Source organism: Myotis brandtii, unplaced genomic scaffold, assembly GCF_000412655.1.
Source record: "Myotis brandtii unplaced genomic scaffold, ASM41265v1 scaffold191, whole genome shotgun sequence".
NCBI classification, from domain to species: Eukaryota; Metazoa; Chordata; class Mammalia; order Chiroptera; family Vespertilionidae; genus Myotis; species Myotis brandtii.
Window position 1 is genome coordinate 3,704,869 of NW_005357115.1, and position 13,657 is coordinate 3,718,525.

Below are 13,657 nucleotides of genomic sequence, written 5' to 3' on the forward strand. Positions count from 1 at the left end.
ACACGCAGTCACGGTGCTTTCCAAATCCTGTCCCTCCTTTTCAGACTTACAGATGCTTTGGTGACATTTTTATTGCCAGCAAACCAACCCACCTGCCTGCTTGGTTAGCTCCAAGTGGCTGTGAGTGGAGAAGGTCCTGAGAGCAGGATGGAGGAGACGTAACTGGAAAGCCTTTCTGTGTCCAGGAGCCCAAAGAAAGGGCAGCAGTGGGAAGGAGGCGGTGCCTGGACATCCGAGCGTTTGCAGTCAGATGGGATTCATTGTTGACATCTCTGATTATTTCCTGTGTGGCCTTGGATGAATCACTTGGTTTCTTTAAACCTGTTTTTTCCTCTGTGAAGCACAGAATTTGTTTGCCTTAGGGAAGTGTTATAATGATTAAAAATTCTTCACTTTTATATGACTTGATTTTGTAAACACTTCATGAGCTAAGTGTTATAACCTACATTTTTTTTATTTGTTATTTTATTTTTTAAAAAGTATTTTTATTGATTTCAAAGAGGAAAGAAGAGGGAGAGATAGAAACATCAATGATGAAAGAGAATCATTGATCGACTGCCTCCTGCACGCCCCACACTGGGGATCGAGCCCGCAAACTAGTTTTATGCCCTGGACCGGAATCAAACCCAGGACCCTTCAGACCACAGGCCCACGCTCTATCCACTGAGCCAAACCAGTTAAGTCTATTTGTTATTTTAAAATTTTTTATTTTTTAGTTACACTAGTGATTAGACTTTTATAGGTCTAGTACCCATCTGGAACTGGCATTTTAAACATGAAAAAACTGAAAAAGGCTCAGAGAAGTTAAGGGATTTGCCCAAAGTCACACAGCTAGCCAGTAGCAGGGATGAGATTGAGACTTCAAGGCCAGTGTTGTTTCCCCTGGGCCAATAAGGACCCAGATTGGTGTGTTGAGTGCAGCATGTACCTGAGAGGTGTTTAGTTTTCTGTGTGTAGGAGATGGGTGTGTTTGTGAATATAGAGAGGAATGTAGAAGGTGTTTTTCTTTGTTCAGACTGTAAAGTATAAGCCATCATCTTATATAATAAAAGGCTAATATGCAAATCAACCGAACAGTGGAACGACTGGTTGCTATGACATGCACTGACCACCAGGGAGCAGACGCTCAATGCAGGAGCTGCCCCCTGGTGGTCAATGTGCTCCCACGTGGGGAGCACCACTCAGCCAGAAGCCAGGCTCATGGCTGGCAAGTGCAGTGGCAGTGGCAGGAGCCTATCCCGCCTCCGCAGTGGTGCTAAGGATGTCCAACTGCTGGCTTAGGCCCACTCTCCCTGGGGAGTGGGGAGCAGGCCTAAGCCGGCAGTCGCATACCCTGAGGGCTCCTGGACTGTGAGAGGGCGCAGGCTGGGCTGAGGGGACCCCCCCCCCAAGTGCACAAATTTCGAGCACCGGGCCTCTAGTTGTCTAATAAAGGCCTTCACCTTCTTTTCCTGCCTCTCTGAAACTTCTCTGCCCATATTATACCCCCTCCTTTTTTTTGGAACTTAGGGCATAGAAGCTATATTAGTTTCAGAGAGAGGAAAGAAAAAAGGAAGAAGAGAAAATTCACAGAATCATCTTTAGGTGAAATGTGTTTAAACTAAAGTATATGCTATTCCCAGCACCAACTCTAATTTGTAGTAGATGCTCATTAAGTGTTAAGATTCCATCCCCTCCTTTAAAGGAGGACTGTTATTATTTTGGGAAATTTTAGGATATCAACCAAAGTTTTCGTAGTCATATGTGAGTTATATAAAAATAGTGTCAGTTCTTTCCTTAAAACTACATCGCTTCCTTACCTAAGAGTATGGTTCTCAAAAATGACTCATGCACTTGCTTGAAGGTAAATGATTGCACATCAGAGGAGGCCAGTATCTATAAAGAGAAAGTGCCCTTGATTAAGTTATCTAGAGGCTTATTGAAGACTGGAAATTAGGATTATAGAGAAGACTCACCTAGCTTCCTGCAGGCCCCTGTAATTAGAGACCCTACAGTAGAGGGGGTGGGGCATCATGATCCTGAGACAGTGGAATCTTTTTCAGAGTGAAGGCTGAGTCAGGAAAAACAACCAGAGAGAAGAGGGACAGATGAGCTGTGCAGGCATCTCTCATCCTCTCCTGACCCGCTAAGAAGATGTCCTTGGTTGCCCCCTGCTGTCAGATGCTTGAGTTGTGGTCAATCAGATCTTTCATTCTGCTGTGCAGGGACAAGAGGACTGCTACCAAGTCTCCATCAGTGGGGACCGCTGAGAACAGATTGTGCTGTATAGTGACATAGACCAAGGGAGCATCAACTGAAGTTGTCCTTAAGCCTTTTCTGAGATGACAGCTTTGGTCCCAGGGGTACTACTCAGTGTGTCAGGAAAACTAAAGCGACAGGCTCAGAAGAGAGGTAATTTCAGTGGGACAGAGTCAGGGCATCTGAGCCTAGGAAATTGATGAATTGTACAATAAGCTTCTTTTTAATCTGCTCTCCTCTGGCTTATTTCCCCTGGGGTATGTGAGTCCACTGTAAATCTAATTTTTTTCTTATTTGTTTTCTACATTGAGTAATATTATTTCTCTCAATCTCCCATGTAGAGAGAATATCTAACATGGATGTCTCTAAGTACAATATTATGATCTGGGGTGTGAAGACTGTCCTTTTGGTGACTTGTTTCTGAAATCAGTGACTCAACAGTTCCAACTGTTTGCATTCCAACCCTGGGAGATGGGTGGTGGTGAGGACCATGGTACCAGTGAGAGAGCTCAGGGACTGCATCTGCTGTCTTCACAAATCCCAGTAAAAATAGACGGCCAGGAACAGCTGATGGCTCTCCTAGGCATGCTTCAGCCTAGCCTGCCTTCTGTCAAAATTTTTATGCCATTTCCAAAGATTATAATATTTTTGAATTTTCCAAAACATTGTTTATGGAAGAACATTGAGTACCCTAGACTGACCTCTGGTCTGCTTGTCTCAAGGTGTAATGTTATATAACCTGGTTAAGTACATAAAAGTACCTTCAAGGTGCACCCCCCCCCCTTCCCCAGTATTTTTTTAAATGGATCCTTATGGCTGCAGGGTTTACTGAATGTGAAGCAATTATAGCAGAGTACCTAATGTATCTAGAAGAGGTCAGGAAAGTTGAAGCATTATCTGAGAGCAGTGGAAGGATGTTCCCTCATCCTGTGTGAAGCTTTGAGATGGGTTTGTAGAGGAAGACAGACTCAAGTACGTTAGGCATGAGTAATCCACAACTTGGTGTTTTGGTATATTCTGGTAGGATGCCAAATTAGCCACCCCTTGGACCATGCCTGGGTTTACTAATAATCAAATACCTCTTTCCTGTCCCTGAGGGAAGTACTAGCGTGTGAGCTGTAAGAGGTCTATACCAGTGACCCTCCCAGTATTGTGGAGGTCTTAGAAGGGTGACAGAAGTCCATGGTAGTTACGCAAGGGTCCTCAACTTGAGGGCCAGCTCTGGCCTCCTCGAAAAGTGTCTCTGTTTACCTGCAAGGGTCATTACAGGAAACCTTTTAAGCCAGTCTATCCCTATGTACTTCCATTCTCAGTGACACGTAGAAGGTGAACCTTTGAGAAAGAAAGTGAACCTTTGACTTGAAAGCCAGGTCCCAAGGTTTTTTAGATGCTTGGGAAACGAAAGGGAAGAAACAGCAGAGGGAGGGGATTTGGTCCCTGAAAAACACTCTTCTTTGGAATAGATTCAACTCATCCATCAAAAGAACAGGCACAAATGTCTGAGCAAGCCACTGGGACATCAGTATTAGACGCCCCAGGGCAGTAAAGACCAATCCCCCAAACAGATTTAGGCACCCCCTGAGCAGTCTCTTTGGGTCCCAGTGAAGGAGTGAGAAGTCTTCTGGAACTGCAGAGTCCCCAGGGCAATGGAAATGGAAAAATTCGTCCCACTCTCGTTGATTTGGGTCCCCCATTGGGTTCATTTTGAGCTTCTCAACCTTGCTCTTTCCCTGTTTCTTTTTTTCCCTTCCAGATGGTTGAGCACTCTTTAAGCTCAGAAACCATCTGAGTTATAATCTATGTATTCTCACTCAACCAAATATTTTTTATTAGCAACTATTTACATATTAATGAATATGAAAAATAATTAATGTAAAATGAGGAGCAGGCTTGAAGGCAACTTTGTCAGATGGCGGTTCCTAAAGAGGATATCTGAGAAGACTATTTTCCTGACAGTCCTATGGCAGCTTCCCCGAGTGCCTGTAGGAGCCTCTGGGGGCAGTCAGTGCGCATGGTGAGAATAAGTCCTAGGGAGTAGGGCCGACCACCTGAAGGCACCTGAGAGCAGTCAGCAGAAAAATCGTTAAGACAGTAGATACTGGACCTCCTGCACTGGTTCTCTGGTTTTCTTGTCTTTTTACTCTACTTTCTGGAGACTTTCTAAATGTTATACTCCAACCAGACTTGTCTATTTAGTTTGTCAAATTTTGCTTCATGTATTTTGAAGTTCTGTTATTGAATATATATGTATTTGGAATTTTTGTCTTTTTTACTATTTTATCATTATGAAATGATCTTTCTCTCTGTTAATACTACTTGTCTTGAAATCTATTTTGTCTGATGTTAATATGACCACAACAGTTTTCTTTTCCTCTTGTTTTTATTTATTTTATTAAATTTTTTTAAAAAATATATTTTTTATTGATTTCAGAGAGAAAGGGAGAGGGAGAGAGAGATAGAAACATCAACGATGAAAGAGAATCATTGATCAGCTGCCTCCTTCATGCCCCCTACTGGGGATTGAGCCTGCAACCCAGGCACGTGCCCTTGACTGGAATCAAACCTGTGACCCTTCAGTCTGCAGGCCGACACTCTATCCACTGAGCCAAACCAGCTAGTGCCTCCTCTTGTTTTCATTTTTTTAAATGACTTTTTTTTAGTTTTATTAAACTCAAAGTAGAATGATTCTTATAGTATCTCTAAAGGCAGCGCATGCTGTTCCAGCACAGATTTTTTAAAAACCCTAAAGAGCCATTTTCCATTATCATTTCTTTTTAAAATAGCTTTATTGAAGCATAATTGACCTTCAGTAAACTATACACATTTTTAAATATACAATTTGACAAGTTTGACATATATAGACACCATGACAGCAATCAAGATAATAAACTTATCCATCACCCTCAGACATTTTCTTGCACCCTTTATAATCTTTCTAGTCACCCTTCCTCCCCATCTCCCCCACCCCTCCCAGGTGACCACGGATTTGCTTTTGGTTGCCACAGATTAGTTTACACTTTCTAGAATTTTATATAATGGAGTCATATGGTATGTACCCTTTGTCAGTTTGAATAATTTTTAGAGATTTATCTTCAAGTTCACTCATTTCTTCCATAGTATTAAATCTGCTTTTAATTCCATCCAACAAATGGTTTTATTTCAGATTTTATATTTTTCAGTTTTAGAATTTTCATTTAGTTCTTTTATATTTCTTCTAAGATACATCATCTTGTCACCCATTATATCCAGATTTTTCTATAGATTTTTTTTTTTTTTTTTTTTTTTTTTTTTTTTTTTTTTTTTTTTTTTTTTGTTTTTTTTTTTTATCTTTCCCCCTTTTAAGCTACCAGGACACAGGCCCTACCAACACCCTTAATCTTCTCCTCAGCTACTCTGCTGAAGAACTTGGCCTTCACAATGACAGGCTGCTTTGGGAGCTTTCCCTTCCCCAGAACTTTGTAGTAGCCTGATTGCACCACATCAGTGATAGGAGCAGCTCCAGTCTTGCTTTTGGCAGCATTTACCTATGTCTGCTCACTGACCAGAGTCCACAGTTTATCAAGGTTGACAGTTGGGCAGAAGCTCTGGTTCCTCTTTAAGTGGTAATGCCTCATACCGACTTTCCCAAAGTAACCTGGGTGATATTTGTCAAAGTTGATCCTGTGATGATGCAAGCCACCAGCATTACCTCCCCCTCCCCCCTGCCCCGGGTGCTTCCTGTGCTTGCCGATGTGGCTGTGGCCGTGGCTCACGTGGCCCTGAAGTTTTCAGGCCTTCCTCAGTCTGGATGGCATGTCGGTGGCCGAGCTGTAAGATCTATAGATTCTTTAACATAAATATATAGTAAATAGTTTAAGTCCATATCTGCTAATTCTAACATCTGAATCATCCTTTAGTCATCTTCCAGTTAACTTTTATTTGGTTATGGGTTGCATTTTCCTGCTTCTCAGGTCTAATAATTTTTAATGAATGCTGGTCAGTGTGGATATAAAGTTGTAGAGACTCTGGCTTCTGTTATTTTCCTCCGCAGAATATTGAATTTTGTTCTAGAAAGCAATTAAGTTGGCAGATCATCTCGACTATGTAGGGGCTTGGTTTAAAGCTGTATTAGATCTGGTTTATGTTAGTTTTTTTTCTTAGTCCCATGAGATTTCAATAGAAAAACCAAGTTGTTTGCCCATCCCTCTAACTTTGCAGAACTTGAGTTCTGAACTCTGTCTTCTCAGCACTGGACAACTGTGAGGTTGCTGCTTGGCCTCCTTTAGCCTTCCAGCAGATGTTTCCCACTGGGCTTCTTGCAGTCTCACCTGCCCACGGTAGTTCAAAACTCAGCCAGCCCTGGCCGGTGTTCTCAGTGGTTAGTGTTGGCCCACACACTCAAAGGTCTCAGGTTTGATTCCAGGTCAAGGGCACGTACTTGGATTGTGGGTCACTCTCTGCCCCGGGTAGATCTTTTCCTAGGGCCTCTGCCAGGGCTGCCCTGCTGGGGGCCTCTGTGTCTGCTGCCTGTGGCTCTCATTCTTGTTTCAAGGAAATGCAGTGAGGCCTGAGCAGCCGGGAGTGAAGTGATAGCCTTCGGAGGGCAGGTGATAAGCATTGGGCTTCTTCAGCCTGGAATGCAGAGAGGTGACATATCCCAACGTAAAGCCATGGCCAGTTTGGTGAAGGCTGATGTGAACCTGGATGCCAGATCCCGAGATGCTGTGGGGAGAGGGTTGCTTTGGAAACTGGAGCAGATAAGTTGAGTATAAAGAGATGAAAGCACAGTTTACCATGGCAGACCAGACACTTGGAAAACTATTACAGGTAGCTCTTCTGGCAGATGGCTTAATTCCATTGGGGTTTGGACAAATAAATGAATGACAGGACTCACCCCCCCGCCCCAAAAAAAAAGAAAAAGAAAAAGAAAGAGAGAGAGAGAGAGAGGGAGGCTTCTGAAATGTAATGACATATTTAGCCATTAATTCAGACACTGAAGAGGATAGTTTGCTCTTACTGGGCTGGATATAGAATAGGCAGCTTGGTGTCGTAGGAGAAACTTGATCTGAATTAAGATCTGGGTTCAAATCTTGATTCCTCAACTTACTTGCTGTGTGACCTTGAGAGGTTTCCTAACCTTTCTCACCTAGACAAGGTTCTGATGAAAGTTAAATAAGTCCGTTACATTGTCAGTAGGCTCCATAAAGCAAAGGTTAGCCCGAGTCCTAACTGAATTACCTGGGTTTTTATTGAACACGTATCTGCTGAGCCCTACCAAATACCAGGCTGTGCACATATATCTCCCCTGTTCTAGAAAGGCTCCTGAAGTGAAGGCGCAGCTCTGCTCCGGCCTGCAGACCTTCCTCAGGAGGGCGGGAGGCTGTGAAGGTGAGCGTCCCCGTGTTCTCTGCTGGCTGCAGGTGGCGTGCATGATGGGCAAGAACAGCCGAGTGCCACCGTGGCCGGACCCCCTGATCCCCATCTCAGCAAACAAGCCCCACTTCCCTCCCCGCCACTTTCCTAATAACCAAGCCAAAGGTTTCACAACCCACTGATAATGCCAGATGGTGATGATGTGGTTTTCAGCCACTTCTGCTTTTCATTTACTCATTTCTCCTGAGAGTCTGTAGGTGCCCAGCTCTGGGACAGGAGAGTTGAAGGTCTTTGGGGGAAGTGGAGAGGGTGAGAATGAGGGACCCTGTGGATGTTTGAAGTTTATTCCCCTCCTACAAAAAAATTGTGTTTCTAGCATCTGAGTGCCCACATCCTTATGGTTAATTATGCTTACCTCAGATCCGGTGGTGCCTCCTCCCCCCTTAGTGTGCGCCCCGTCCCTTAGCCTCTGGTCACAGAAGTTCCATGATGGCAGTCTGATAAGCAGATAAGCACTGGCCAGGTGAGGGATTGCACCTGCAGTGATGACTCAATCTGCCCATCCAAAACCCAGCTTTTAACACTTCAGTATTATTCACATATTTTCTTGGCCTCAATTAAAGTTTCCTTTGGTCCAGCCTTAAACTGCATTGTGAGCTTTTATTTGACTTCATGCCCAGCCTCCTTCCCTCGAAGGTTGCCATGTTGGTGGGAGGGCTGATTCCATCCCTCCTCACTTTTCGTCTGCCGTCGGAACTCATTTAACTCTGACCTTTTTTCTTTCCTTTTCCAGAACTCACATGCTGCGTGTCAGACTGAGCTACCCCTGTTTCATCCTGTAATCCAAGACTTGCTCCACTGCCCTGCTGCTGTTCATGGCCGTGCCTGGGAAGGAGGCAGCCCCATCCCCAGTACATTTCAGTGGGAGACCTCCATGCACACCCCATGGAGACTCGATGAGGGGGGAGGGGGAAGAAACTGTAGGAGTGCACGTCCCAAAAGCTGAGTCTCCCTGTGTGAATCAGTGTCACTTCGCTTTCCTCAGAGACCTCGCTGTCCCCGAGAGACCTGCCTGAGAATTAAGGGCAAGAGGGAGCCACTCCACTTCCTCCCTTCTCCGCACCCTGCATCCCTGCACAGCAGCTCTTGGAGCAGGAGGGCGGCTGAGAGCTCCGAGCCACTGCTGCCCTGCATGCGCCAGCTCAGCTCTGTTGTAAGCTGTATGACCGTGTACAGGAGGGACATGGCATCTTTCTGAATGGATTTTTCTTAACAGGTGTGCCAGTGTTTATGCAATTCACATTTCCCTTGTCCTCGCTGTTACTGTCACTGGCTTTTTCTCAATCGGCTTCATAGTAATTTTTTTTTTTAATGGGGAAATTTTCCTCTTTACCTCCTGCATCCTATATTTGATCCCTTCCCTACCCCTCCAAGGTACAGACTTACCCGAGGTCCTGACAAATGATAAGAAAAGTGTCTTTGGGAAGCCTGTGACTCTTCATATTGTCTGTATTTTGTCACTGAAGAGAAGCTGGTGTTCTACTTGGTTCTGCTTGGTCCCTGACAGCTCCCACTGGAGCAAGTGTTTACACTGAGCCAAGCATGTCTATCACTGTGACAAGCCATTTGCATGCTGTCCCATTCGCATACGGCCAGACCAGCCGACGGGGCATTGCAGCCAGGTTGCTCTTTCAACAAGTTACAGATCACCCAGCTCTATTTTAAGCAGATGGAATTATTTGATCACGGAAGGTGAAGTGAGAGAGCTGGGTTCGCAGGTGGGTCTGAGAATAGGACACCATGAGTCCTCACCCTTCCGGCCCAAACGCTTCTGTGAGCACCTGTGCCTGGCCCCCAGGAGACCTGCCTGCAGCCTGGTTTCCACTGGCTTGGGCTCCTGTCTGCTGTCAGCACCAGCCCTCGATGGCACCACAGACTGTGCTCCATGCTCTGTGCATACAGCTGCAGGGCCAGGAACTTGGTGCCCCCCTGGCTCCCCGAGCAGATGTGAAGTCTGGCTACTCCCCTGCCCTCCGTTTGCAGGGACAAGGCTGCAGAGCACCCGGTCACAGCACCAGGAGAAAACTGGAGTCTGGCCTCCCAGCTGTCCATGGGGTCTGCAGCTGGGAGGCAGCTGGGCAGCTGATGGTAGGTGCCCCAAACAGCCAGGCGGTTGCAGGACAGAGTGGCTGCCATTGAGTTGATCCCACCCCCTCAGTCCCCAGGCAGAGTGAAGTATCACTAAAATGACCGTGACATTCTCGATGTCCAGATCCTCAGAGCTGGGTGCCGCCTGCAGAGAGGATGTGATGATGCATGCTGCTGACGGCGAGGCTTGGAGTTGAGCTGCCTTTTCCTTTTCTGGTTTTGCAGTCACGGTGGCTTCTCTCCTGAGGAGGAGTTGGCTCTCGTCTTAGGCTCCTGTGGGGGTGACCCGGGGACATTCTCACCACTGCCAACTCTTGGGCTATTCTGGGTCTTGGCTTGGGGCTCCTCGGGTGGGCCCGTGTCAGAGGAGCTCAGGGAGCGGGAGGAGGTGGCAGGTCTTGTCCTTAGGGTTTCCCAAGAGAAGCCCCTTCAGAAAAGACCTGGGGGTGGGGGGGACTGGCTCCACAGCACATACCATGTGGTGTGTTCTTGAGAGACACGGGAAAGCTGTCTCTCCACGCCCTGTCTGTCAGAGAAGCAGTGAGCTGCCCGTGACGCTGCTCCAGCTTCATTCTCTCTGCCTGGTTACCAGGCCCAGGAGAAGTGGAGACGGGGCCAGGCCAGGTCTGAGGGAGGAACGGGGAGGCCCACCCCAGTTCCGGGGCACATGTGTCTCTGGCACAGGTGCAGCTCCGTGTGAGCCACGTGTACCAAGAAAGCTCTTCCTCCGCCTTGTAGTCAGAGCTGGCTCTGCAGCCCCATCCTCCTACGAAGAGGATGTTGAGTAAGATCTCATGCTCTCACTTCACCTCTGGAAAGCCCCGTAGCATTCGAGTGAACACTCCAGGGAAGCGGAAAGACGCCAAGGAGCCTCCGACGGCCTTTGCTGGTCTGAGCACTTGGTGCTGACAGGGTTTCCCTGCCACCCCCTTCCTGGGGCCACCGCGTCACCATTGTATGTGTCAGTGGTGTGCAGTGTTGTGCAATGAGCTTGTGGGTGGACATAAGTCTGTCTGCATGGCCCACAGCCGACATGCGCAGTGGGTGCTGTGCTGAGCCTGGTCTGTGCTCCCTTGGATGAGATCCCAGAAGCTCTGCAAGTCATCTCCCCTCTCTAGCATACCCCTCCGAACCCCCAATTTCCTATCCTAGATGGGGTGCAAAAGAGGAGGACACCAGACTGGCTCTTTAGCTCGCCTCTCACAAGTCCACCTTGCCCACAGCCCAGTTTCTGTGTCAGTGTCCAACCAGGAAAACAGAAGCCTCTCTAAGTATTAAAACAGAGGGGTTTTAATCCAGGTAATTGTAGCACAGAAACAAGAAATGCTGCGAGGCCAAACGGAAGTGGGGGGGGGGCACAATCCAGAGGTGAGTTGGAAGGCTGATGGGACACAGGGGAGAGGCCCTGTTACTAGAGCCTGGGGCGCAGGAACACTGGGAGGAACCTGGGACCATAGGGGGCCTATCCTGCAGGGGCTGCAGCCACAGGAGGCACGGTCCTTGCCAGAAACAATCCCCCAGGCAGAGACGGGAGAAATGGCCTGATTCTCCCTAGCGTGTAGCTTCCCGATTTCTGCAGGTGCCACTTGTTAGCTACACCCAGCTGGAAGCGAGCCGACCTGGGGGCCCGGGACAGGCAAGCTCAGCGGTCAGCTCCCCACCACTCAGCGGAGCTGGGAAGGGCAAGGAGCAGGTCTGAGGGTAACCAGGCTAGGACATGTGCTCTGTATCATGTCCGAGCCTGGTGTTCATGCCCCATGCTGTCCTGAGGTCCCGGTGAGGGGAGACAGAGGAACTGCCCCTGGGTTTTTATAGATTTTTTTTTCACTCTACCCAGAGAGGAACGTGCGTTTGGGAGGGAGGGAGAAAGCCTTTATTCTTAGCAGTTGTCCCTGTTTTCCTTTGGGGGAACTTACCCAGGTAGCAGCCCCACCTCACCATGGCCCTCAGGAAAGCTGTGACCCAGGTATCTGTCCCCCCTGCCCATGTCTCTCCCCCGATCTCTGGTTTCCCTGCCGGAGAACAGTGACCCCGAACATGCATCAGTGGTCAGAAGTGTTTCCCCAGGACCATTCATTCGGAGAGCGACATTAGTGTGCACCGTCTATCTGTAGGTAGCTGCCATCTACTGATCAATCGTGTTTCCAATCAATTTCGGGAAATGATGCCTGGTTTATGCTGTCCTTCGCTGGGGCAGTGGCTCAGCTGTCCAGCTGGGTGCACACAGCCCTGGCATCAGGCGCTCCTGGTCTCGGGTGCTGCATCCCCTGCGTAGCTCTGAGGGCCTTGGGGAGGCATAGGCTAGGCCAGTGACCTGATGTCCCCACATGCCTAGACTCTCAGGGTTTGCATCTTCTGCTGTCTCATAAGCCAAATGGAGGTTTTGTGAGGCCAGGTCACTCCGATAGGTGGCCTTTGACCCTGTGTCCCCCAAACCTGGAGGTATGAGGAGCAACAGACAGCCGTTTGCCCATCAACCACCTTGCACTGCTCTGCCCAGTGCCAGCCATGGGGTGTGAGCTGAGGGCGTGTGCTGTGCCCTGTGCATGGGGAAGGCTCCTGTGCAAAAGAAGTGGACACAGGAGCTGCATGTTCCACAAACAGAAGCCCAGCACCTTCTTCTCATACCGTCCTCCTCGGGCCTGAAAGGCAGAAATAAAAATGTCTGAGGTGACTTAAAAGGCAAAGGGAGCCTGACCCAAATGCCCTGCATTCTCCCTTTCTTTCCCAGGCCGAGTGCTGGCGCCTGCCTGGAAACGTTATTCTCTAGTGCGTATCTCATTGGTCCCAGCCTGTCGGCCGGCTGGGTAGACTCTGCCTCAGTTGCTGTGCTGGGCCATTGCAGGCTCACTCGGGACTGCTCCAGCCCACGTCTGGGAGGAACACCTGTTTGTGACTCTTGTTTGCTGGCATTTGTGAGAGACTGAGAGATTGCGAGATAGAGATAGAGAGATACAGAGATGCAAGAGAGGGAGAGAGAGATTGTCAGTCCAAGTTTCCAGAGTTTCCGGAGAAGCAAGACATAAGCACATGAGGTTACTGGAGAACAGAGAAGCTTGTACCTTGGGCTGTGCCAGTACTTGGAGGAGTTCCGGGATAGAGGGCTCAGTGAGGCTGGACCGGTGGTCAGGGAAGGCTCTGTGAAGCAGAGGGAGCCCTCAAGGTCGAACACAGCAGCCCCCCCTCCATGGAATCCCTAAGGTGCCCGTGGTTCTTGGTGTCATTTTATTTAGACTTTTTATCCTGACTTGAATACTTCCTTCTTTCTGGAAGCTGATCTGTAGAGCTCAGAGTGTCCCAGGCCCTCCCTGCCAAGGTGTACCAACCTTAAGTTCCATTGCCGAGACTGGGTTTGTTAAGGTCACACTTCCTCAGGAGGTTTCTTCTGGCTAAGTTTTACCTCCTACTTGTTCCACTCTTGCTCCTGAACTGCAGGGTTCACTGGGGGAAACCATGCGACCTGCAGGGGCTGTTGCTGCCCCATAGCTGTGGGTGCTGACTCCCCAAGTACCTTTGTGCTGCTTGCTTAGTGGCCCTTTTATATGTATGCTAGGAGCTTGTTATCTTTTAAAAAAAGTTTTTATTGATTTCAGAGAGGAAGGAAGAGGGGGAGAGAGAGAAACATCAATGATGAGAATCACTGATCGGCTGTCTCCTGTATACCCCACACTGGGGATCGAGCCTGCAACCTGGGCATGTGCCCTGACCAGGAATCAAACTGTGACCTGGTTCATACATCGACACTCAATCACTGAGCCACGCAGGCTAGCGGGTCAGGAGCTTGTGTTCTTATTTTCAGAACCAGCTATTCCAGTCCTTTGTCACTCCCTAAGCCCTCACACACCGAGAGCCAAGTCATCTAAGAATCCCTTCACCTGTCTTCCCCTCCGCCCAAGGCCCTCTGTATGTAATAGTGCCT

General features: G+C 48.1%; 1 protein-coding gene and 1 pseudogene across 4 annotated transcripts in view; one reads left to right on the plus strand and one right to left on the minus strand.

Annotated features, from left to right (window-relative positions):
• MTA3 (metastasis associated 1 family, member 3) overlaps window positions 1-9,076 on the plus strand; it is a 121,506-nt gene extending 112,430 nt beyond the window's left edge. For 2 of the 4 annotated variants that reach the window (XM_014538452.1, XM_005864756.2), the window contains exon 17: window positions 8,384-9,076. In XM_014538452.1, the coding sequence (XP_014393938.1) occupies window positions 8,384-8,409 (26 nt within the window). In that variant the 3' untranslated portion in view covers window positions 8,410-9,076. Of the gene's footprint in view, window positions 1-7,531; window positions 7,606-8,383 lie in introns of all 4 variants that reach the window. The other 2 variants (XR_001361820.1, XR_001361821.1) reach the window with 2 other exon arrangements.
• LOC102257076 lies at window positions 5,562-6,047 on the minus strand (annotated as a pseudogene).
• Window positions 9,077-13,657: the final 4,581 nt, after the last annotated feature.